The 26,428-nt window shown below is 37.4% G+C and overlaps 2 protein-coding genes and 1 long non-coding RNA gene across 6 annotated transcripts; all 3 read left to right on the top strand.

The window, feature by feature from the left end:
- The first annotated feature begins 6,118 nt into the window (after positions 1 to 6,118).
- Positions 6,119 to 7,958, top strand: LOC118490596. Its single transcript, XR_004889497.1, has 2 exons — positions 6,119 to 6,279; positions 7,716 to 7,958. It is a non-coding gene; the product is annotated as an uncharacterized LOC118490596 (long non-coding RNA).
- Positions 7,959 to 11,950: 3,992 nt separating this feature from the next.
- LOC110929809 (serine/threonine-protein kinase EDR1) lies at positions 11,951 to 19,390 on the top strand. 3 transcript variants are annotated; one of them, XM_035988345.1, is made up of 11 exons: positions 12,091 to 12,315; positions 12,561 to 12,793; positions 12,910 to 12,990; positions 13,101 to 15,069; positions 15,155 to 15,214; positions 16,204 to 16,356; positions 16,459 to 16,622; positions 17,571 to 17,718; positions 18,626 to 18,748; positions 18,835 to 18,922; positions 19,008 to 19,390. In XM_035988345.1, exons 4-11 carry the CDS (start codon positions 13,222 to 13,224, stop codon positions 19,199 to 19,201), a joined length of 2,778 nt encoding a protein of 925 aa, XP_035844238.1. In that variant the 5' UTR covers positions 12,091 to 12,315; positions 12,561 to 12,793; positions 12,910 to 12,990; positions 13,101 to 13,221; the 3' UTR covers positions 19,202 to 19,390. The 3 variants fall into 3 exon arrangements, with proteins under 3 accessions (XP_022028686.1, XP_035844238.1, XP_022028689.1); XM_022172997.2 differs by having other exon boundaries at positions 12,910 to 13,008; XM_022172994.2 differs by lacking the exons at positions 12,561 to 12,793; positions 12,910 to 12,990 and having other exon boundaries at positions 11,951 to 12,315.
- A 2,547-nt stretch (positions 19,391 to 21,937) lies between these two features.
- Positions 21,938 to 24,363, top strand: LOC110929811 (protein O-glucosyltransferase 1). Of its 2 annotated transcripts, none has more exons than XM_022173000.2 (6): positions 21,938 to 22,109; positions 22,581 to 23,152; positions 23,224 to 23,413; positions 23,508 to 23,572; positions 23,649 to 23,859; positions 23,936 to 24,363. In XM_022173000.2, the coding sequence occupies exons 1-6, from the start codon at positions 22,014 to 22,016 to the stop codon at positions 24,254 to 24,256; spliced, it is 1,455 nt and encodes a 484-aa protein (XP_022028692.1). In that variant the 5' UTR covers positions 21,938 to 22,013; the 3' UTR covers positions 24,257 to 24,363. The 2 variants fall into 2 exon arrangements, with proteins under 2 accessions (XP_022028692.1, XP_022028690.1); XM_022172998.1 differs by having other exon boundaries at positions 23,218 to 23,413.
- The last annotated feature ends 2,065 nt before the right edge of the window (positions 24,364 to 26,428 follow it).

Here is a 26,428-nt window from a genome sequence, read left to right as displayed (position 1 = left end):
GTTCGATCGACCAGGCTGTTCGACCCACCATCACTTGTATTCGTTTATGCATTACGAATCGTCATACTATCGAACTATTCAGGCTAACCCTACTCTCAAGCACTCCCTTCAATCCATCAATCGCTGTGAGTATACTCGAACACTTTTTGCTTTAGCACTTTTGGGTGTTACATACGTTACTTATCTAAATCACAATCGAACACACTACTCAATTACTTTAAATGCTAACCATTCTGCATGTATTACGTGACTAAATGAATGCTTGTTGTTATGTTTACACGTGGAATGCTGTCTACCTGCCTTAACGACGTAGTACTATAGTTTGGACTCAGCACCCGTTCACCCGGGGGTTGTTAAGGACAATTACTTGCATGGATTACGGTGGTAATCATGTATTGCGAACTGCCTCGGGCAGTCAACCCGCAGTCATTGGTATCGATAGATCCATGTCGATAATTAACATGCTTCGTTTTCCTCTGTGTACGTACTGGTTATGCGTAAACTATTTCGAACTCTATATGCTATTATCGAACTTGTATGCTCACCTTTACATTTTATGTATTGACTTTATTTTAACGTATGTGACAGGAAATTAGGATGCTTATCTGCTAGGAAGGCGAGCTTAGAATAAGCATCTAGAGCATAGTTGTCTGTAGATGTTGCAGATCGAGCCTCTAGAGGCATTTGAACAATTATTATATTTATATTTGAATCTGAGTTGTCGGAACAGGACATTTGACTAGTTGTTATCTGTAATAATTTTTTTACTATTTGGGATACGGTATGGGACGTATTATTTAAACTGAATAGTAATGATAGTTGTTGTGGAAACTTCTGGACAATCTGGTTCGCTTAGTGCCATACCCCGATGATTCCGCCATCGGTTGGGGTGTGACAACAAACTTATAATTTTTTACGTATTCTTGACATATCTTATAAACTATACTGTTTAAAAAAAATCCAAAGATAGCATGACGACCTACACATTTTTGTCGACGTTTCGGTAGTTGTCTTGTTCAATATTGACGCACGAATTAAAAGGTACAAATTAGAAATGCCTTAGTGTACAAATGATTAATGCGATACAAAAACTAGGCTTTTTTAAAGGTACAAGTTTTAACCAATTATGTATAATGCTTTAAAGCACAACTTTCAATTACATATTTCAAACACCGCCTAAAATCTTTTGGCGTGATTTCAATTCAAACAACCCTAGGTATTTTCAGATCTTGAATAATCTACCAGATTCCCCAAAAATCTACCGGTTTCTCCACAAATCCGCCTCCTCTCCTCGATACTCCATGGATTCCACCACCACTTATGATCTCTTGCATCTTTCCTTTGATTATCATCTTCAGTGTCAAGATCAGTTGTTTCTCTTGAGTTATTCGAAGCCAGGATCCACAAAGTAGCAATTAGGGCTATCTTCATTAGAGACCGACAGGTAATGTGTGCGAGATGCCACCATGCTCCCCTTCCATTAAGGTAAATTTGTTTTCATTGTTACAACAACAGTTCATGGTTTCTGATTCTTTTGATTATCTAATCCTTAAATGTCAATCAAATCCTCCCCATTAAATGATTTTGGTGCTTTTAATCAATTTCCAGTGAAATTTGTATTGAAATTTTAGTGTTTTGTTGTTTTGATTTGAAGAGAAACCAAGACTTTCGATTCCTAGGGTTTGATTGTAAGAAATTATGGTCTGACCTAGTTTCGTTCAATATTCATGGTATTGTTGTTGAAAATGAGAAATTTAGTCTCAATTTTGTTTTAAGTTGTGTCTGATGTAGAGCGTTTTGTTTAAATTATAATTTCAGTGATGATGAACCGATTAGGATGTTCATATGGAACAGCGGTGGTGGAGGAACAATTTTTGTCGGTGAAAGATGCCAATATGAAGAAGGAAGCTTAAGATAGTACTGGTAGTTGTAATCATACAGCTGAAGCTCAGAAGCTGAAAGAGAGGCATGTAATTTCTTGGTCTCAAAGGTTTGTTTGATAAGTTGATTTGAAGTGTTGTAGTTGACATTTTTTGTTTGATTTGGATTGTATATGTTTAAGGAAAATGATATATTGAGGCCATCTGATTTGAATATGCTTACATTCATTGATTAGCTTATTCCAGCTTCTCACATCAGATACGAGCCTATGAGGTAATTGCTCCGCACATGACTTACTAAATTGAGGCCATCTGTTTGTTGATCTATAATCACATTCTTGGATTTGAGTTTGGTTTTGTAAGTTTAAGGTTTTTCTAAACTGGAAATATTGTATTGTCTATCTTCAGTGAAAATTAAACTACAACTCCTTATATTTAACCTTTTAGACGGATTGTTTGTAGGTATATTTTGATGAGATTGATGGATGATTTTTGAGTTGGTATGCCCTATGGGTAATGTTGTTCCGAATTCAATGTTGACATTAGCTAAGAAATTTAACCGAAATCATCCTTTGATGAGATCGATGGATGATTTTCTAGCTGGTGCATCTTGAATATGGATCAAGTAATAAACAAAAACATCTTATATGGTAAATTCTTTTGTTCATTGGGCATTTTGCATTACCAGTCGTGATATTTTGTTCAGTGGCTATGAAACTTTGATGATATGTAAGTTTTTTTATATGCATAAAACTTCTTAAATCGTTTATTCACATAAATATTGTTAAATTAATTCATTTCTTTAACGATTATAGGATGATGACATAGTGAATACATGCAACCTCAGAAAGTGCAATGATGTTGTCTCAGAAGGACTTATGTTGTGAGGCCAAAAGGGAAGCACCCAGCAACGGTTGTTTGGTTGCATGGTCTTGGTGACAATGGCTCCAGGTAGATTAATAATGAAGTTTCAATGTTGATATTTTCTTTTTATTCTATTTTTCGTATGCATATATACACTTATGAATTGGTCAATTTGGGTTGTATTTGATCCCAAATGAGTCAAATCAAGATATCTAGCTGAAAGGGGACAGGTTGGAAGTTCTTCAAAGTATATTTTTATGCATACAGCCTTCTAATCTTATTATTTAAATCGGGTCATTAATTCTAGTGTGGTCTGTTATATCGTTTTTTTAATTCTTTACCATAGTATCATAGAATATGCCTTTTATATAACAATTATTAAGAATCATATGCGTGAGTGTCTTATTCTGATTTACATGTTCCTTCCATAACCGAGTTGTAACATATTGCAAACTCCCTTGTCTACAGACCCCTCTCTGATGGTAAATTTTCTTCCCTTTTTGTTTCACTGATATAAATTACATAGATGGTGAATACCCTTTTGATTTTTTTACATATTTTAAAAGGAATTAATCATTAACTGATTAAAAAGTGAAATTTCCTCTTATTGGCATAATGGGTGGCTGGGTGACGGGTCAAATATGTGTGAGTCGGGCTGGTTGGTAACAAGTCAAAATTGTTACGGGTCAGGCATGTCCTTTTTAATACTGGTCCAAACGCTTTGACCTTGGACTACTTCTCTTGCTCATTTCTAGGATTTTAAATATATAATTAGTTTATTAATTATGATTACAAAAGTCAACAACTTCACGGGATCCGGGAGTTTCTTCCAATGATGACAGATGAATCAAGAAAAATCGAGTTCGATACTCAAGCTAAAAACAAAGGCATATGATTACAAAACATGTATTTTTTTTTTTTTGGTTTAGGACATCCTAGACAGGGTTGGGTTTATCATAAGCCGTCAAAGGTGCAAAAACCAGGAAACATTTGAGCATACCAAACATCAGTAAACAAGCTAAAACAACAGAAATTATTATATAATGAGTAAACTGCCATTTTGGTCCCTGTGGTTTGGGCACTTTTGCCATTTTAGTCCAAATCTCAAACTTTTTAAATCTGGGTCCCTGTGGTTTGCATTTTGTTGCCATTTTAGTCCAAAACTCAAAATCTCTCATTTTTTACTGTTTTAAGGCCTCTTTTTTGTCTTTATCTGCAGGGGTAATTTGGTCATTTAATTTTCATTAAAGCAATTTATTTATTAAAAAACCCACATAATATAAATACCACCACCACCAAAATCTCTGAACTTCCTCTCTCTCTCTCTAAACACCATTTCATCAATCTCTCCATTAATTCACACACAAATTCACGCAACACATCTGTAATCCACTCCATTATCTCATCAGTTTCAGTTTCATCATCTCAAATCCACGGTAGAAATCGACGGAGATGAGTGGCACCACCACAGTGGCAAACCATCATCTTCTTCAAAATTCAGACCCAAACCCTCCCAAACCACAAACCCTCATGTCTTGGCTGCCATTAACACTTGAAATTTAAAAAAAAAAACATAAAAAGCAACGAGAGTGGTAGGAGGAGTTTACCGAAACCCATCTGCCACCACCGCCCCCATCTCTCTACACCACCAGCAACAAAAACCAGCCACCACCGCCCCCATCTACCACCACCGCCCCCAGAAACCATCATCATCAACCATCAAACACCACCCCACTCCACTGACCACTATCTTCGCAATACACCAACCGCCACCGAGAAAGCCCTCTCCGACGACCAGATCCGTCATAACGCCGCCGTCAACTTCAAGAACCACCTAAAACAACGTTGGGTGTTCGTTGATCTTCAACTTTCATCTCTGAACTCTTCATCTTCAACGTTCACCATCACCGTCTTCGTTGATCTCGTTAACCTGCAACTTTCATACCATCTATTTTCATCTTCTCCGACGAGTCCTCCGGCCACCATCACCTTCACTGTCGCTCCATCATAACCACCACTCCGACCACCGCTTTCTCCGGCAACTGTTGCGTCCATCATCAGTCTTTTTCATCTTCATCATCTCTGAACTTCACCGGTAACCTGCAACATCTCCGGCGACCACCACCTCCATCTTCCTGTAAAGGACCTCCATCTTCCTGATTGTCTATCGTTGTCTGATTGTTGTCGGCTGAAGTTAATTTTAGGGTTTTGATGTAATTGGGATAATGGGGTATTTACATTATGTGGGTTTTGTAATAAATAAATTGCTTTAATAAAAATTAAATGACCAAAGTACCCCTGCAGATAAAGACAAAAAAGGGGCCTTAAAACAGTAAAAAATGTGAGATTTTGAGTTTTGGACTAAAATGGCAACAAAATGCAAACCACAGGGACCCAGATTTAAAAAGTTTGAGATTTGGACTAAAATGGCAAAACTGCCCAAACCACAGGGACCAAAATGGCAGTTTATAATTTAGCGATGGCATGAAAATAAATCAGTTGTTCAAATAGACCCATTTACATGTGACCATGCCAAACCTTTGAATTTTTATGTAAAAGTTTCGTCGCAACCACATAATATATTGTTATTTGATGATTGAATATTATATGTGTGGTTTGCAGAAGGAGCTTTGGAGTGCTTGATACGATACCAGTTGCAGAGTCTATAACTAAGCTATAGGCAAGACGTGAGCTGTGTGGAAAGCCCGTTTTTTACGTTACGGAAGACAGGCGAAATTGAGAGAGAACTAGTTGTTGGTGCAGATGTATACATGCCAATACGTAGACATCACTATGCAAGTGGGCAAGTGCTCAAAGACTACAAAAATTGTTCTTCTGACATGCACGACTCAGTGTGGTTCGTTGTATTACGTAGTCGCATTCCGTTTTCAAGAATTAATGTAACGGGTTTGGGTTAAACATTAGAACTAAGATTTAGCCATGTGTTGCATCTACTTTGAATACGCCGGTTTCGATTTTTTTTACCTACAAATCTATAATTGGCAATATACCTCAATTTGAATCCTTATCATCCAAGTGTTTGACAATTTTGGTTAAAAGAGCCAACGTGAATTCTCATATTGATATTTTGTTTTTGTCAACCACATAAAATATTTTACTTCTAAGTACCTCTTTTAATGTTTTAGATGTAGGTACCGTTGCGTTTTTTCTTTCTATTTAAATTATATTAGAAATTGGTTTGTCTGCCACAATGCACAGATGAACCCACTAAAGGATTGATAAACAAACAAATAATGAGTATCGCGTTGTAATTATCGTCCCCGCCGCATCGAGCGGGGTTTCTACTAGTTATATATTCACTTGTTTAGACTTATCAAAACGAAATTTGTTGTTAGTGTTAATTATCAAAACAAATTGAGACGGTTACATGTGAAAAAAGTTGAACAAACATTCCAAATCATTTAAAATCTTTTCTTAGTACAGGTGTTCAACTATTAATTAACTTGATGAAGAGGAAGAATTAACGAGTGACGGTGGTCGATTCGATTAGGGTTTCTCAAGCAAATCTAAAATGGTTAGTTTTGGCACCATAACTACTTCCATGTCAGTGTTTCACACATCATCTTCTACGTTTTCAGTCCATAACAATTTGATTTTTCGACTCACATACCTTTTGTTTATTCTTAACTATTAGTGTTAATGTTAATTATTTCCAGCAGTCTGTTGTGTTGCATTGCATTACGATTGTGGTGAAATTATAGGTAGTTCATGTGGAATTGTTGAAATATTTATAGAAAGTTAAGGTTATTTAAAATCAGTGCACTTCCTGATGAAGCTCTATGATGAGTTTCGAGTTCGTAAGAGACCGAAGTAATTACTCTGTCTGTTCATCAAACCGAGAAACTAGAACGAGTGACTGATCATTTTATTGATCCCATTGCATTTTTTCAGTGGCTCAAAATATTGTAGGCTCACGGATAGAAAAATTGAGGCCCTTTTCATAAAAAAATAAAAGAAAAAAATTGTTTTAGATGTATACATAATTATATATCATAAATCTCAATATCAATAATCTTAAATCCAAGATCACCTACATATATTTTTCTTTTTTTTTGTAGAATGTGAGGCCCTATAGAATTGGTGGCCCAAAGCACTTGCTTTATTTCACTCCCCTTGAGCCGGCCCTGCATTTTGTCAATGTTAAGACCATGTGTAGTGGTGCACATGAATAATGCCCCCACCCATGGGCATTGTGCGACACGTGTCATCCCAGTCAGCAAATGGGCATTACGGGCGTTTTTCACAAATAGGCGTAGTGGGATAATGCCCAATAATGCCCCATTAATGATTACCCAATTATATAAAAAAATAAAAGTAAACTAAACTAAAAATTAGGTGGAATATTCTTATTGGCCAAAATGGAAATGAGAATGCATGCAATGGCGTGATTACAAAAACGCCAAAACCATTTTCTGCTCGGAACACGCCACAAAACGCCGCCCCGTAATGGGCTTTGGGCGTGATTAGGCGTTTTTTTTGAATTTTTTTTATAAAAAACGCCCCACTACGGGGGGTCTAAGAATGGTAAGGCTTGTTATAGTGGAAAAAAAGGAAGATCAAGACTGGTAACCTTGCACACCTAAAATTTCCACAATCTGATCTTAATGTCAAAAATCCAGAAAAAAACACATTGATCTGTTGTGGGTTCGCCTGAAGCATCGGACCAATGATCACCCATGACTCGTGTGTACAATATACGGTGGGTTCGGCTGAAGCATCGGACCAATGATCTGTTGGACTGTTTTTCTGTTAAATTTGCTTTCTGATATGATCCGAGACGATAAAATTAAGTTCCTTCATGTCATCTACCATATCCTTATGCTTATATGATTTGGCTGATGGTATTGTAATATTGTATTAGCACCCTCTGCAATAACCTACTGGTAAATCTAGCTAACGTATTGATCGTAATTGTCATTTTTCTGACATTAATTGTCTGTTATTTGACAGGTAGACCCTCTAGAATCAAGATATTCTCATGGTACGCCGACACAAATGCTGATCTCAGATGAAATCTCTAAGATCTTTCTGAAATTGACTGACATAATCTTGAATTGGTACTTCATTTGATTGTCTCATGAGTCATGGTACTTGAGGGTTGCCACAATGTGTGAATTTTCCAAGCAGGAATTTGTTGCTGGCTTGCAATTGCAATCTCTTTGGTACTTATACTTTTGAAAACTCCTTTTATTACTGGATCAGGAAATGATATTCATTTTTGTAGTTTGTGTGATAGGATATGTCATTTGATAAATTTCGGACCTCAATGAACTAAATTAAAACTGTATGTACATCTGACCTCAATGAACTAAATGTGAATTACTGATTTAGACATTAAATATGGAACCGTTGTTGAGTTCGGGCAATAACACATGAGTAAAAATAAAAAATGCATTTACGAATATGTTGGTGTGAATTAAAATGAAAAAAAAGGGGACAACAGATGGATCATACAGCGTTCATGTTGTGAATCTGCTTAAGAATATTGTCCTCATCAATCTGCAACTGTTGCATATACTTATCAAAAGCCGCCACCAGCTCTACTATGCTTTCCTCTTCCTCATAATTCTTGACCATAACAGAATTCTCTTCCGGTCCCCACATCATGCTCTTACTATTACTTTCATAAAAACTAAAACTCGCTTTCAAAGCCGTGTAATCGATAGTGGCAGCAGCATCCGCATCTCCACCACCACTAGGAGCATTAAGCCACTGTCGCAAACTAGCCACCGTTTGAAACTCCATATCTTGTTTCTTATTATCCCTTGTCTCTTTCTCACATGCCGAATCTGTCGTGTCAGAAACCGAAACTGGAACTGGAACTGGAACAACTCCTGTCAACTCAGCATCATTGTGATTGGTGATTCTTTGAAGCAACTCGTCGTATTCCTCGACTGTGTGGAAGCTCGAATATCGTTCCAACGCGTTGTCGACTTTAAGGTTGTTGTTGTTGGTGTGAATGGTCAAAGTATGTTGATGATCATGTTTAGGTGGTGTGAGTTCATGAATTGTGTGGTTGGTGTTGGAGGGTGGGGGGACATGTGTAAGCAAGTGATGATTGGGAATGATTACTTGGTGATGAGTGGATGGTTTGGAGGACATGATGCAGCCCATTTCACTAGTTTGGGTTTGAAGGAAAGAAGAAGAAGAATAAACCAACCAGATAGATAATAATGTATGTTGAAAGGGGCGCATGGGTTTTCTGACTTTTTTAACAACACACCCCACTTACCAAATACCAACCCCCATGTTTTCTTTACTTTTCTTTTCGTTTGCACTCTGGAATAGACTTTCCTATACATGGCCTCATTTGGGTTTGATAGAAGAAGCCTGAAGATTTATTCCTAGTTTTGACCCTTGGAAGTTATTAACCAAACACCCTGAGTAGTCAATACTCATTCCCTCATTCTTATACCCTGTAACCAAACACACTTAAAACATTTTTTTAACACTTTTTATACATATGATAAATAAGGATATCATGTTGATCTATTTGGTCAAAACAGGGATGGTAATGGGGATTTTGGTAATTTTATATATGATTACAAAACCGTGTCTTGTACTTATTGGTATTTGTTACTCAATATCTATCTGGTTTACGGTATACTCATGTGTGATCTTATGTTGTCAAAGTCACCTAAGCGGTAACCGGCCTTAAACTAACCTAGAAAGCTCTCAATTACATTTTTAAGAGTTATGTAATTTTAATAGCTTAAAGTTTTTCACAACGTCAACGCTAATTATGATGATTTACATAATATACCCATGTATTCGATGTGTGTAAATGGGTTTGTAATCTAGTGGGTATAACCTAATTCTGTATTTCATACCCCTCTCAAACCAAACTTGTGACAATTTTTTTAAACGAATTTGATATCCAGTTTGGTACCAAAATGCCTTGTACATTATCCGAACAATTGTTTAAGGTTTCTTATTGGATTTGTTATTATTTTTTTTTCTTTTCTCTTTTCTATATTATATGGTCTAAAAATTGTTAAATGGAGTGATATGATTGGCATCTCGGCTCCATTATGTGTTGCTTTAGCTTACACCATCAAAGACACATTTCTAGAAATCCGGATGATATTTTTAATGTGATAAACCCCATTGTTTTTTTTTCCTCTTTTAATAAACTAAATTAAGAATTATAATAGCCGACAACATTAACATTTATAATAGCCGCCAACATTAACTATATTATTTAAAATGTATACTAATTATTATTTATTATTATATTTCTAATATGATAATATAAATGAATCATATGGTAAGTTTCCTATCAACTTATAAGAATTCATTCTAATCATAAACACCCTTACTATCGATGAACCTTGTTCTAACCCTTGTTTGATTCATTATTCATTACACTTTCATTGGTGTTATGGATCGCCTTGAGCAATTGTTAATTTTTGACAATATCATTTATAATAAAATCTATTTTAGCTCAGTAGGTCTACTTGAATTGTTTTTGCACAACTCTTACACTTAGGTTATTTTGCTTGTTTTTGACCCATATTCATTTCGAACCAATTTATGATATTTGAAGAGAAAACAAATAAGACTAACGTGCCATTTTAACAAAAAAGAAACAACTCAATTGGATATGATATAGAATCCTTGGTTTCATATATATTCTAGCAATAACGATGTCATCAACATATATGAATAATATTACATCATAATATAATATAGAATCCTTAGTGAACTTGGAATAAATGCATCTTTTAATGAAGCTAAATATTTGTGAACTTAGATATAGAATATAAGTAACATCTATTGTAAATGGCCCTTTTCATACAAAATAAACCAAAGTAATTGAATTGCATCACATTTTTTTAGTTCCAAAATCCGATAGGCGATGCTAATCACCTATAATCTTAAAGAGAGGTGCACATGATAATAGTTTTATTAGAACCATCAATAGTTGTGTCCGATATTTTATTGCTTTATCGATTAATCATTTAGTTAAAAAGGAATGGTCCAACATTGTTGTTGTTGATCGACAACCATGCATTAATTAAACATGTTAAACTATTTATAAAATATATGTGTTTTACTCAATTCATTATTAGAGCATCTGTCACTCCTCGAAAACCTACTATGTAGATCGAAGAGAGATATATTAGGTGGAGTATAGAGGTGAAAGGGAAGTCCTTGGAAATTAGGGGTGTTTAAGATCGGATTATCCGATTTTTGGATATCTGAAATTTCGTATACGGAGTTTCGGATATATTCGGATTCAGATTTTCTAGAACACCCCTATTGGAAATAGCCCAGTCTGTGAAGAATGTGTGAAGGGAGGAGAGAGCTTGGTATATTTGAAGTCTGTGAGATTGCCAATATTCGGATGGAAACTTCCATTGTCCACTGTGGTGGTCATTGAGCCCAAGCTGTGTTGGTGCTCTTATGACAAGAAAATAATAATTAAGTATTTTTCTTTTTTTTTTATATATCCTTTTTTAAAACGTGATATTTATAAAGATTTGTTATAATAATGTTTAGGGGAATTGGCCTGTAATATTCTCAACTAAACGTCATTGGTCATTGTCAATTTCACCTTTGAATATTCTCTATACCAGTTCCACCTTTCATCTATTTTTCCTCCACCGGTCCTTAGTTAAAAAAAACTTAACGTTAAGTTTTTTTCCGAATTACAAACTGACATATTAGGGCTTTTGATCAGAACGATGATATGAATCTATTGACGTAAAACTTACCTCGAAACAGTGCTCCAAGCGACTTGATTTTTGTTAATTGGAAGTCTAAACACCCGAATTGAAGCACCATTTTCATCGCTTGGAGCACAATTTCAAGGTAAGTTTTACATCATTCGACTCGTATCCCTGTTTTGTTCAAAAGCCCTAAAACGTCAACTTGTAATCAGAAAAAAAAAACTTAACTGTGTTAAGGTTTTTTAACTGAGGACCGGTGGGGAAAAATAAGTGAAAGGTGGGACTAGCATGGAGAATATTCAAAGATGAGACTTTCAATGACCAATGATGTCTAGTTAGAATTACTACTGGCCAATTTCCCAAATGTTTAATCAATGATGCGAATCTAAACATTAAAAAAGTTTGAAACTTAATAAAACAAAGAAAAAAGATGTTACTTAAAATATATTTAAAAAATTAAAACCGAAGCTTCTCAATCTTAATATATTATGCGAGAATCATATTCATTTAGATAGGGACGTAATAGTTAATGACAAGTGTTACATAAATAAAAAACATTTGTGGTGTCCAAACAACACAAGCTCCGGGACCTTAACTGCACAACCAAGATTCTTCAGGGTTCCAATTTAGACATAAAAACTGTTGAAGTTGCAACCATAGGCTTTGAATTCTTGAACAGAAAGAGGACCTCATCTGACTTGGATAGATAATCAACACTTAATATTCATCATATCACCTCAAACAACACTACCTTAAACCCCCCAAACGCTTTAGAGTTTGTCGGTTCTAACAATTGATTGAACAAGTGTCTGTGCACGAACTTCTATGCGGTTGGATTTAATCAAGAAATCGGAAGCAACGACTGTTGTGTTTTGAAGGTATTGTGTTTTTAACTTTGATTTATTATTGTTGTTGGTTTAGATTTTTTTTTTATTATTTATGATTAGGGTTTTTGATGGGGTATTCTAATTTGTTAAAAGTATTGAATTTGATTTTTACCCTGGTGAAGTTAGCTGTTTATTTATTCATATTTAGTACATTAATTTGATGCTGTTCTGATTAGATTATTGGTTTGTTTAATTTACTATTAGTTTGAGCAGTTACTGATGTGGGTTGATTTTAGAAATTGGCTAGTTTGGTTTTTGTAATAATGAAAAAAGAATCTACACGGATAGATTTCCGGCTTTTAGGGGCGTTTGGTTCGTTGAAATTCAATGGAATTGGAATCCGAGTTTCGTTCTTGACGAGTTGTGGTTGGTAGAGTTTGTTGGAATTTGAATACGAGTTTTGTTTCGTGGATAACATGTTTGGTTGTGGAATGAATGGAATCGCAATAAGTTCCCCAAATTCCCGCGTGTAAGTAAAAGAATTCAATATTCATCTGGATCCCACATCAAATATCCAAAAGAAAAAAATAGGTTTTTGTAACGTGTGTTATGTAATTAATATATGATCATTTTTGGTAAAAACAGGCAATGTACACTTGTAAGCAGACAACCGTGAGAAGCACATAAACACTTGTACTTATTGCTTTGACTGTGATACACAAGGCGGTGTTGTACTTACAAATGGTTCTCTATGGAACACGCATATGTACACTTATATAAATACATGCATATATGGTATTAAGCAGAGCTTTTTTTTTTTGTTTGTCAAATTGTAGGTTTAAGTACGAGTTGTGCCCGTATGGCTTCAACACAGTTTTCATGGTATTTCGGAACCGATTTTTGTCACCACTAATACTACTTTTGAGAGAGGTTGATTTTACATAATCATTTTGAATAATGGAACCTTCAAAAGGCTACAACCATGTCCAATATCGCCACGCCGTTCAATCCGACAACAGTGAGTCCGCATCGTCTTCATCTCAGGGTTTCTTAAATCCCACCAATGTACGACCAACCGAGATGAAACCTGCGCTAAATTATTCCATCCAGACAGGTGAAGAATTTTCTCTCGAGTTTATGTGGGACCGCGTGAATCCTAGAACGCCCTTCGTTCCATACTCCGCAGGCGATCCTAGCCATACACCTGGCTACTTCGAACCAAAAGGCGCGTTAGGCGTCTATGGCTCTGGAACCGGCTCTCAAATTCCCATGGTCAACATTGTCCAAAGAGGGTCAAATCGGTCAATTGATAATTCTTTATCTATGTCATCAATAACCCGAGATAATAGTAGTCGCGCATTGGATAATTCTTTATCCAAAATCAAGATTTTATGCAGTTTTGGCGGGAAAATCTTACCGCGTCCACGTGACGGGAAACTTAGATACGTTGGCGGAGATACACGAATTATTCGTGTAAAACGGGATATTTCTTGGCAAGAATTATGGCACAAAGCGATAGAACTTTATCGTGAAACGTCTTCGATCAAATACCAGCTTCCGGGGGAGGATCTTGATGCGTTGGTATCGGTTTCGTGTGATGAAGATTTACAGAATATGATGGAGGAGTGTAACGTTCTTGGTAACGGTGACGCCTCGAAGAAGCTTAGAATGTTCTTATTTTCTATTAGTGATTTAGACGATACTCAATTTGGTTTGGTCAACTCTGGTGCGGATTCAGAGGTTCAGTTTGTGGTTGCGGTCAACGGTTTGGACCTGGGTTCGAGACGGGAGTCAAGTTTTCATGGTCTCGGGATCACGTCACTAAATAATTCGAACCAGCTCGATGTGCCCAATGTTGACATTGACATAAGTAAAGCAACCGACAAACTTCCTGTTGAAAATGAAAATTCTGTTCAATTGAACTCTGAAGGGCAGAAATGTAATAACACCACGGACGTGAAAAATCACGAGTTACCGGTAAAGAATCCAAGTCAGCAAGAGGTTGAAGACGGTAATGTTAAATCTTTAAAAAGTGAAGCGGATGATGCTGCCAGCATGGAAAAAGCTTCTAAAAATATTGAAAATAATAATTCTTATGCTGATAACGATGGATCAGGGTCGGATCTCATTGATTTGAGCTACCTTGAGCCGCCTGTGGCCCCACCACGGGTTTATCATTCCGAAAGAATTCCACGCGGGCAGGTTGAAATGAACAGGCTAACAAAGTCCGATGATTCTTCTCAGTTCATTTTAACTCATTCGCGTTCTGATATGGGCCCGCAAAATTCAATTTCCGAAGATATTCCTTCTCAAAACGATCTCCGTCCCATCTCAACTTTTGATAAACCAGCGGAAACTAGTGATTTTACTGCTAATGAGCAAGGAGACATAATAATTGATGTTAATGATCGGTTTCCGCGTGATTTTTTGTCTGGTATATTTACACGAGCGCAAATGTCTGAAGATTTACATAGTACGGGTGTCTTACCGCAAGATGGAGCGGGGCTGAGCATGAACATACCGAATCATGAACCGCAACATTGGTCTTTTTTCCAGAAATTGGCGAGAGGAGACGAGTTCCCACAAAAAGACGTTTCTCTTATCGATCAAGATCAGCGTGCGTTTTCATCTAAAGTTGAAGAAGATGATAGAAGCCAGTTAGATTCCGAAAATGCACGTGTTGTTGACGTTGAAGAAATAGACGCACCTCAATCACAACATGATCCATCACAGGTTAAAGTCAGTGAAAGCATGCAGTTTGTTGATATGGTGGAAAACATTAGGAAGCCAAACTCAGAGCATGAGGTAAATTTACGTCAATGTCCCTACACGGTTTCTTGAAATCTGATCAATTATATGTCACATCGTTTGCTCGATATAATGTTTGTAGGTTGATACTGGGAATGTTGGGCTGCCTTCTCTTGATAATCTTGATATTAGTCCTTTGCAGGTATGATGACACGTGTCATCTTTTCAATGGTTCATATTATTATTATTACAGATAATTCATCAAACTGTGTGCGTATTAATAATCTTGAAATGTAGGCCTGTGAACGAACTGAACGAACACGAATGCGGTCATGTGCGTGTTCGTTCATTTAACTTTAACTAGACCTGGCAAATAAAACCCATTTGGTTTTTTCGGGTTATTTTGGGTCATTTTAAAAATGAGAATGGGTCAGGATGGGTTAATAAATAACTAAGGATGGGTCAGGATGAGTTATATGATATCTATTTAAAATAATTACTGCTAATGATGATCAATCTTACGACCCTAATGAGCAAGGAGACATAATAATTGATGTTAATGATCGGTTTCCGCGTGATTTTTTGTCTGGTATATTTACACGAGCGCAAACCCATCTTGACCTAAACGTATTCTAACCCATTTCTTAATAAACCCATCCTAACCCAAACCCATCCTAACCCATTACCCAAACCTACCCAACCCACCCATTTTGCCACTCCTAACTTTAACCAAACACGGAACACGAAAATATAATCGAACACATTTTCTTGTTCATTAAGAAAATGAGCATGTTTGTGTTCGTTTAGAACCTAAACCATGAACATAAACAAACTTATATAAACATAGTTTAATAAACGTAACGAACACAAATGAACATAATGACCAAACATAAAGTAGTTTTTTTTTATATAAATTAGTGACTAATTACGATAAGTTCAATTCGAAAGCCGATTTTTATTACTAGGAATCCTAATTACTAATTAGTTATTTTTATATAAGTAATTAGAAATCTCATTTAACGTTTATATTTATATCGATATAACTACTTATGTATTCATTAAAATTTAAACGAACGTTCACGACAAAACATGTGTTCATTTTTGTTCATGTTCGTTCGTTTATTGTAAAATAAACGAACTTCTCGCCGCGTTTGGTTCGTTAAAGGCGTTGTTAAAATACTGCTATTGCAGATCATAAGAAACGATGATCTTGAAGAGTTAAAGGAGCTCGGTTCTGGTACATTCGGGACAGTATACCATGGAAAATGGAGGGGAACTGATGTGGCAATTAAGCGTATAAAAAAGAGTTGTTTTGCGGGTCGATCATCTGAGCAAGAGAGATTGGTTAGTTAGTTATATTTGTCTTTCATTAATCTATTATGTAGTTTTCGTAACTTAGGGTCCGTTCAGTTCATTAGTTTCATCATGTTCATGATTTGATTCTAGACAAACGAGTTTTGGAGAGAAGCTGATATTCTCTCAAAGCTTCATCATCCAAATGTTGTGGCGTTTTATGGTGTAGTACGAGATGGACCTGGTGGGACATTAGCTACTGTCACTGAGTTCATGGTTGATGGTTCACTAAGGCGTGTTTTACTTCGCAAAGATAGGTATTTTAATTATTGCTACTTTTTTTCAAGTCGGATAGTCCCTGTGGTTTGGTCTTTTTTCACATTTCGTCCCTAACTTTTTTAAAATTACAGCTATAGTCCCCAACTTTTTCAATTTCGTTCCCGGATAGTCCCTGGCATGGATGGAGTTAAGTGGGTGTGAAATGACCTAAATACCCTTACTATTAAAAAATAACAATAACCACTTCAATCCAAACACACATCTTCTTCCTAATTCTTGCTCAACCATCTGAATGAATCAGATACGAGCCCTTGCCGGTTGGAATCCTGTATACAAAACAACCAACTGAGCTGTATTGCAATTCTTAAGTACACATGCCAGCTTATAGTCCTCATTCCCAATTCAAACGAACACAAAAACCCTAACTTACAAGTCTTTAAAATTGGAACGATCAAGCCTCTGCCTTAACGAATTGGTAGAGGGCTTTGGATCTATGATTAATTTCGACAGAAAGCATATACAGTTTACCTCCGGATTGAAGAGAAACGAGGAGCAATCGGAGTTTGAAGTCCCGGTGATGTTCCAATGGGCGCGCAGAGGATCAAAACTCACGAGTGGTGGTTTGAGTGAAAGAGTTCGAAAAATATTTCTAGATGTTCGATTTATAGTCAGTCATTGAATTGAGTCCATTACACATCAATGTGTATGTCGGTTTCGCGGTTATGGAAAAAAAACGAGTAAGGATATTTAAGTCATTTCACACCTACTTAACTGAAAAGACTAACCTCCATCGGCGCCAGGGACTATCCGGGAACAAAAGTGAAAAAGTTGAGGACTATAGCTGTAATTTTAGGAAGTTAGGGACTAAAGGTGAAAAAAGGCTAAACGACAGGGACTATCCGGGCATTTAACTCCTTTTTTCCTTTTAAGACTTGCGGAATACATATTTAATAGCTAATAATAGTCCTTTGTTATGTGATCTGCAGGCATTTGGATCATCGTAAGAAACTTATAATTGCAATGGATGCAGCCTTTGGGATGGAATATTTACATTCTAAGAACATTGTGCATTTTGATATCAAATGTGACAATTTATTGGTCAATATGAAGGATCCTTCACGTCCTATTTGCAAGGTTAACATACACCATGCAAAATATACCCAATTTTCGATTATTAACGAGCCGGGCCGAACCTGAGCCTTCCACTAGCAGTGGCGAAGCTTGACCGGGGGGTCCAAAACGTATATACCAAAAAATTTCTATACGAAGCTACATATATAACACTACTGGGCGAAAAGTTCGGGGGGGTCGGGCGCCCCTCCCCGCCCCTTCTATACTTCGCCACTGTCCACTAGAGCTTGGCTCGTCCTATTTTTATGAAGCTCGAGCTCTGCTCGAGTCTACTTATTTGAGCTTGAGCTCGGCTTGAGCTATTTTGAGAACAATCTCAAATGAGCTAAAAGCTCAACTCGAGCTCGTTTCGATATCACTTAAATGAGCCAAAGCTCGGCTCACCAATGTTATTAGTTTAAATCATATGGTCCTAAGTGGAAACCGACTTGGGCTTTTTAGGATTGGGTTATAATCATCATTATCATTACAATATATATAAAAAAACTAAAATTTGTTTGGGCTCGCGAGTCTAAAAGAGCTTTGTATTTCAGACTTGAGCTCGGGCTCGATAACCCAACGAGCTGTATTTCAGGCTTGAGCTCAGGCTCAGGCTTGTTAAGGCTCGGCTCGTTCGAGCTTTTAACCGAGTAGCTCTCGAGCCTCTGTGCTTGTTTACACTACACCCCTAGGGGCGCCGTAAATACAAATATAGCGGGTGAAAACGTTTTAATACACGTTCTTTTCTAAAACAACCCGTTTCAACCTGATCCCATTTCGGTTAAAACCCGTTTTGATTCAAAGCAATTTGTTATTTTCCAAGAACAACCCATTTTGACATGTTACCCGACCCACCTGTTTTGCCAGGCGCCCAGACCTACTTACTTACTAGCACTGTTTTTTTTAGTTTCTAATTATTTATGTTATGCAGGTCGGTGATTTTGGGCTATCAAAGATCAAACGAAACACTTTAGTTTCAGGTGGCGTTCGAGGAACTTTGCCCTGGATGGCCCCTGAGCTACTTAATGGCAGCAGTAATAAAGTTTCCGAAAAGGTATATAATACATATATAATCTAAACTCTAAAGTTACACATATAAAATATATTCATTCATATATTGATTGTTACTTTTTGTTACAGGTTGATGTGTTCTCTTTTGGAATTGTGTTATGGGAAATCCTGACTGGTGAGGAGCCATATGCAAATATGCACTATGGTGCCATTATAGGTGGGGTTTGGTTTGGATCAACCGTTTCTTTGAGTATAATAATTGTGCTATTATTATTTACTACTTATTTGTTATGTTGACGCAGGAGGCATTGTTAACAACACTTTGAGACCCCCGATTCCGAAGGACTGTGATGGTGAATGGAGAAGGCTGATGGAGCAATGTTGGGCACCAAACCCTATGCTTAGGCCATCTTTCACTGAAATTACAGGCCGGTTACGTGTTATGTCACATGCCAAACCCAAGGGGGCCGTGGCCGCAAGGCATCTTATTAGCTAAAATCACAAGTACATGGTAGATGTAAAATTTTGGCACAAGGGAAAATCAAACATGTGATAGAAGATATTTCAATTAATACCTGTTTTTTAGATTTGTGTAATGGTGAAAAACTGTTGCATGATGGCATACATGTGAAGATGATTTTGTTTGTTTGGTGTATGTATATATGGAGAGGGGTTTTTTGTGTTTGTACAAAACTAGCTTGATTTTTTTTTTTTTTTTAATTTTAAGCTCAAACCACAAGACCGAACCAAAATATAAAGTCCTCCTTGTTACCTAAGAGGTGTACATAAGAAACGGTTTGAACCCGATCCTAAGGCTGTGCAACGGTTCAGAACCAGACTGAACCGAACCGCAACAGTTGAATGCTAAATTTAAGAACCGGAACCAAACCGAATTTTAACGGTTCCGGTTCGGTTCGAAACTGGGTTAAACGGTTCTCGCTGGAACCGGTTATCAATTAAATTCTAAAGTTAACAATTCAATAAAAATCAATCAAACCATCTTAAAGCTCTACTTATTAAATTATATAAAAAAAATCTTCCCAAGACATAAATATAATGAAACCAAAATAAAAGAGTACAAAAAAAGTCGATCAATCATAAGAACAAATACATGAACACACTTTGATTCACATTCTACATTGCTCTTCGAATTTAACACCCATTCTCATCAAAACATTGTTTACACAACATGGTAAAATATAGAGTAAATTGCCATTTTAGTCCCTGAGTTTTGTTCAAATTTGCCATTTTAGTTCAAATAGTTTTTTTTTTTTTTGCCTCTGGTCCTTGACTTTTCCCTTTTGTTGCCATTTTGATCACATACACTAACTCCATCCAAAAACTCCATCTTTAACTAGGGGTATTTTGGGGATTTTCATTTTAAATGTTTTCAATTGCCATTTTGATCCAATTCCAAAAAATCAAAAAAATTCCAAAAAGTCAAAAAAATCCCAAAAAATTCTAAAAAATAATAAAAATTCTAAAAAATCATAAAAATTCTAAAAAATTCTAAAAAAATACAAAAAATCCGTTTCGAGCTGAACCGTTTCGACGCGAACCGTTTCGACCCGAACCGTTTCGACCCGTACCGTTTCGACCCGAACCGTTTCGAGCTGAACCGTTTCGACCCGTACCGTTTCGAGCTGAACCGTTTCGACCCGTACCGTTTCGAGCTGAACCGTTTCGACGCGAACCGTTTCGAGCTGAACCGTTAACCGTTTCGAACTGAACCGTTTCGAGCCGAACCGTTTCAAGCTGAACCGTTTCAAACCGAACCGTTTCTAGCTGAACCGTTTCAAGCTGAACCGTTTCGACGCGAACCGTTTCGACCCGTACGTTTCGAACCGAACCGTTTCGAGCCGAACCGTTTCGAGCCGAACCGTTTCGAGCTGAACCGTTTCGACCCGTATCGTTTCGAGCGAACCGTTTCGAGCCGAACCGTTTCGAGCCGAACCGTTTCGAGCCGAACCGTTTCGAGCCGAACCGTTTCGAGCTGAACCGTTTCGACCCGAACCGTTTCGAGCTGAATCGTTTCGACGCGAACCGTGCCTCGAAACGGTTCAGCTCGAAACGGTACGGGTCGAAACGGTTCAGCTCGAAACGGTTCGGTTCGAAACGGTACGGGTCGAAACGGTTCGCGTCGAAACGGTTCAGCTCGAAACGGTTCGGTTCGAAATGGTTCAGCTAGAAACGGTTCGGTCGAAACGGTTCAGCTCGAAATGGTTCGGCTCGAAACGGTTCGCGTCGAAACGGTTCAGCTCGAAACGGTACGGGTCGAAACGGTTCAGCTCGAAACAGTTCGGGTCGAAACGGTACGGATCGAAACGGTTCGCGTCGAAATGGCTCAGCTTGAAACGGTTCGGGTCGAAACGGTTCGCGTCGAAACGGTTCGCGCCGAAACGGATTTTTGTATTTTTTTTATAATTTTTTAGAATTTTTATTACTTTTTAGAATTTTTTGGATTTTTTAGAATTTTTTTGATTTTTTGGAATTGGATCAAAATGGCAATTGAAAACATTTAAAATGAAAATTCCCAAAATACCCCTGGTTAAAGATGAAGTTTTTAGATGGAGTTAGTGTATATGATCAAAATGGCAATAAAAGGGAAAAGTCAGGGACCCAGAGGCAAAAAAAAAAACTATTTGGACTAAAATGACAAATTTGAACAAAACTCAGGGACTAAAATGGCAATTTACTCTAAAATATATCTTGATAATTATAGTACAACATTTTTTACAAAAATATTCCATTAGTTAAATAGGGTTTTAAATATATATAATAATAATCCCAACCGGTTCTAACGGTTCTTTAACCGAACCGTCAGTTTTAACCGGAACCGAACCGGGAACCGTTTTCACTCAAATTTAAAAACCGGAACTGGACCCGATATACAAAAATACGATTCGGATCTAACAGTTCCGGTTCGGTTCCTCGGTTATGTCCCATCCCAACCAATTTAGTAGGTTGAACATTTAAACCGTAAAACCGAACCAAAATACAAATTCGTCCCTGTTACCTACCAACTTAACATAGGGGTCCAGTTGAGAAAGTAAAAAGCACATGGAGTGAAGTGCAAATAAGAGGCATTCGTCTCTGTAGTCGGTTGTTAGGAGTCTGATGCGGGAAACGCTATCTATCAACAGGTAGTTGAGTTCCTCATATCTACTTCATACCAAAAACAAACAGGGTTTGTAAAATTTTATTTCAGCCAGCCAAAAGAAGGTAGGGTTTGTAAAATTTCATTTCAGATTACATAGATCGTACCTCACCACCATATTGCTGCCATTATCAACAACCTTCCTTCAATTATGGGTGGTTTGTTCACGAGAAAAACCCTTTGCCCACGCCCTCGTTTCTTCCTTGTGCTCTCATTATTTATTCTACTACTTGTTATTCTATTTGTGGTACCATAACCCAACCCTTCTCATTTTCATTTTTCTTCAAATGTATGTTCATTTCATTTCATTGTTGGGTTCATAACAAATGCCCTGCCTCGTCATATATCACTAACTAACGTGTTTTGTGCGTAATCATTGTGGATAACAGAATTCCACTCTTATTATTATTATTCTGTTAAACGTCCTTAGGTGGGACTTTGGGAGTAGTACCAGGATGTGTGACCTTTAGGCACGGTTTGGTTATGGGCTTTCACTGAACTGAAACCAACGTGTTCGGTTACTCTAGTTTCTTAACCATTTACTTTTTGGATTATTGGTTACTGTTCGGTTATGTTGGTTCATTCGATTATGGGTCGGTTAAGTCGGTTTATGCTCACCCCCTCCTACCTCTAGAGACGTTTCACAAAAAACAAATCCTTAAGTTGTTTGTGTGCAAAGCAGACAATATTTATTTGGAACATTGTGTTTGTTGAACAGGTGGACAACTTAGCTACGCAGACGAAAACGATCATTGGTCATAACTTGGAACCACCTCCTTGGCATGAATTCCCTGCAAAGACTTTCGAAAACGAAACAAAGTATGCTCGAGCTTCAAAAATCATACAATGCTCATATCTCTCTTGTAGATCCACAGCCAACAATGTCCGGCCAACCTTCACACGCCACGAAGCAGAACAACAATGCCCCGAGTTTTACGGATGGATATACCACGACCTTGAACCTTGGTCAAAAACCCGGATTTCATACACCACTTTAATGGAAGCCATGAAGCTTGCTTCTTTGCGCGTAGTAATCATTGGTGGGAAACTGTATGTGGATTATTACTATGACTGCGTGCTGAGCCGCGCTATGTTTACCATTTGGGGGCTCTTGCAGCTTCTTAAGAGGTATCCAGGAAGCGTCCCGGATGTGGATTTGATGTTTGATTGCATGGACAGACCCTATGTTGCTAAAAGTGATCACTCTGCTATGCCTTTGCCGATTTTTCGCTATTGTACTACGCGTCATCATTATGACATCCCGTTTCCTGATTGGTCTTTCTGGGGTTGGTAAGTTCAAATAATCGGTTTTCGTTGAATCTTCAACTTATTGGTTCTGCTTTAACGTTATATAGCGTCAGGGTAGAAGTTAACCTAGGGCCGTGGCATGAGGAATTTCAAAGCATTAAACAAGGTTCACAAAAGACGAGTTGGAAAGATAAGTTACCGTATGCATATTGGAAAGGAAACCCGGATGTTAACTCTCCGGCTCGCGAAAAATTGGTCTTATGTAACGACACAAATAAGTGGGGAGCGCATATATTGCGACAGGTACATTTTTATTTCAGTAATTAACAAAGAAAGCTGTGATTATGTTTTTAACTTTCTGTTGTAACAGTTATATTGTTATTTGAAAATTTGACAGAATTGGAGAAAGGAAGTAGTTAATGGGTTCAAGAACTCCAAATTATCTAACCAGTGCAATCATCGGTAAGTTATTTCGTCATTTTGAAGGGTATTTTTTGTCTGTTTAGGTAATTATCGATCCATGCTCGTGTTTATGCAGGTATAAGATATACGCAGAGGGGTATGCTTGGTCTGTAAGCTTAAAGTATATACTGTCATGTGGTAGTGTTCCGCTTATAATCAACCCGATATACGAGGATTTCTTCAGCCGAGGTCTTTTTCCAAAAGAAAATTATTTGCCTATCCCCCCTGAAAACATATGCCCGTCCATTAAAACTGCAGTCGAGTGGGGGAACTCACATCCGTCTGAGGTAAAAATATATATATAATGTTATTCTTATTCTATCCGGTTATGATGGGTCATTGTTTGTTCTGGCTAATGTGCAGGCGGAGGCAATAGGAAGAGCGGTGCAAGATTATATGGAACGTTTGAATATGGACCGCGTGTATGATTATATGTATCATTTGATAACTGAGTATGCTAAGCTGCTGGATTTCAAGCCAGTTCGGCCTTCAACCGCTTTAGAAGAATGTAACGAGTCTCTGCTTTGTTACGCTGATGAAACCCATCGTGGATTCCTCGAAAGGTCAACTGCAACCCCCTCACCATCACCTCCTTGCAAACTCCCTCCTCCAAATGTTGAAATGATCAAGAAAAAGATGGAAGCCAAAAACATTATTATAAATAAAACGCAACTAATATTTTAGATACTAAAGCTTTTTTCATGTGTGGGGTTTGTTTTTTGTCACACGGTTGGCTAGTAACATTCTTCTCGACGATGATAATGGGTAAAAGTAGTTTCAGATTCGCGTTATGGTGGTGGTAGTCATTTTTTTCCTAGTTTTTGGTCTATGATAGATTGTTAAATCTCGGATATGGTCTTGGTTTCGTAGCTAGATCACAGAGTGTGCCAAAATCAGTCTACATGTCACCCGCAAAAACAAAGACCATCCTCTGTTTTAAACATTTTAAGATTTTAAGGTAAAAAACCAAACGGTCCGAAGACAAATGCATTAACCATGGAATCGGTGATAAAGGCGACACAAGGTGTGCCCAAATCAGTCCGGGTCTTAGAAAAACAAAGACCATCCATCCTAAAGGTAAAATTGTCATTTTTTAAAGTTTAACGTCTAAAAATAAATGGTCATTCAATTTACTAACCAAATGACCATGGGATTGGTAATCATGACAATAGTGTGTGTGCCAAAATTAGTCCAGACCCACAATAACAAAGACCATCCATTACAGGGGTAGTAATAATGTAATATCATCTTTTCAAAAAGTTACTTAAAAAAACAATCTTTCATCTATTCCAAAAACCAAATGTGTTGGCAAACAACTGGGACCATATACTAATTTCTCGAAAAGAAAATAACTGAAATGAGTTGGCAAACAATGAGGATCGTTAATCATATAGATAATTTCTTAAAAAGAAAATAACTAAAAATGAGATGTGAATTTACTACAATCTGTGTATTTTACTAATTTATTAACCTCAAATAATCAAAATAGTTTGCAATCAAGTCCATTGTTGCCTATAATTTATTTATAAATTTATATATGTAATTATTTATGTTATAACAACTAGGTGTTGCTTCGTCCGCGTTGCGGGGCGATGGTCGAATAATTCTTAACCAATTAAAAAAGCAGTATTATAGTTTTGCCATAAAGAAAAGGCAAAAAGAGTGTTACGCAGCTCCTTGACACGATTTTTAGCTGGGGGCAAAGTCATATTTTTATTTTTACTTGGGGGAAAAAACAATTTTTTTTCCCGAGGGTAAAATCCAAATTTTTAGCTAGGGGAAAACCATATTTTTATTTTGCACTGAGGGCAAAAAAACGTAATTTTGAATTAAGGATGATATCGTGATTTTGAACCGATGGAAAAATCGTAAATTTTAGCTGGGGCTAAATGTCACACCCCAACCGATGGCGGAATCATCGGGGCATGGCACTGAGCGAAACAGATTGTCCAGAAGTTTCCATAACAATTATCATCACCATTCAGTTTAAATAACACATCCCATACCGTGTCCCAAATAACAAACAAATTATTACAGATAACAACTAGTCAAATATCCTGTTCTTGATTCGAGGCAAAGGGTAACGGTTCTTGATGGTCAGCTTATTCAATTCCCGATAGTCGATGCACATCCTGAACGACCCATCCTTCTTTTTGACGAAAAGGACTGGCGCGCCAAGGAGAGGTGCTCGGGCGAATGAAGCCTTTTTCAAGTAACTCCTGGAGTTGGTTCGAGAGTTCCCTCATTTCGGATGGCGCGAGTCGATAAGGGGCTTTGGCAACAAGGTTAGCTCCAGGAATAAGGTCGATACGAAAGTCGATATCACGACTTGGCGGGAGTCCAGGAAGATCATCAGGGAACACCTGAGGAAATTCACGAACCACTGGAACGTCTTTGACTTCAACCTTCTTTTTCTTTTCCTTCTCCGCTACTACAATGTTGGCCAAGAAAGCGCTGTATTCCTTGCGGAGATACTTGCTAGCTTGGACGCATGACATGAGTTTGAGGCCTTTTGAAGCTGTTTCACCTTACACACACAATAGATCACCATTCGCGAGCGAAAATCGAATCATCTTTTCAAAGCACACAACTTCGGCATGGTTTTCGCGAAGAAAGTCCATGCCTACTATGACGTCAAAACTTCCGAGTTGCATCGGAATAAGGTCGATTGGGAAGAGGTGATTGTTGAGCTCGAGAGTACAATCACGAAGAACAGAGTTAACTGCGACGGTTCTTCCAGTAGCAACTTCGACTTCGAATGACGAGGGGAGATAAGAACGCTTTTGACTAAGGAGCTTCTCGAATTCAAACGACACAAAGCAGTTATCGGCTCCAGTATCAAACAAACATGATGCA

The sequence above is a fragment of the Helianthus annuus genome, chromosome 3, assembly GCF_002127325.2.
Source record: "Helianthus annuus cultivar XRQ/B chromosome 3, HanXRQr2.0-SUNRISE, whole genome shotgun sequence".
Taxonomy (NCBI): Eukaryota; Viridiplantae; Streptophyta; class Magnoliopsida; order Asterales; family Asteraceae; genus Helianthus; species Helianthus annuus.
Note: the sequence above shows the minus strand (reverse complement) of the source record. Positions and strands in the feature narration are given on the sequence as shown.

Coding starts and splice junctions, on each gene's coding strand:
- LOC110929809 (XM_022172994.2), top strand. CDS start 13,222: ATGGAACCTTCAAAAGGCTACAACCATGTCCAATATCGCCACGCCGTT. Junction 15,070..15,154: donor AGCCAAACTCAGAGCATGAG/GTAAATTTACGT, acceptor TAATGTTTGTAG/GTTGATACTGGGAATGTTGG. Junction 15,215..16,203: donor TTGATATTAGTCCTTTGCAG/GTATGATGACAC, acceptor CTGCTATTGCAG/ATCATAAGAAACGATGATCT.
- LOC110929811 (XM_022172998.1), top strand. CDS start 22,014: ATGGGTGGTTTGTTCACGAGAAAAACCCTTTGCCCACGCCCTCGTTTC. Junction 22,110..22,580: donor TACTTGTTATTCTATTTGTG/GTACCATAACCC, acceptor TTTGTTGAACAG/GTGGACAACTTAGCTACGCA. Junction 23,573..23,648: donor TCTAACCAGTGCAATCATCG/GTAAGTTATTTC, acceptor GTGTTTATGCAG/GTATAAGATATACGCAGAGG.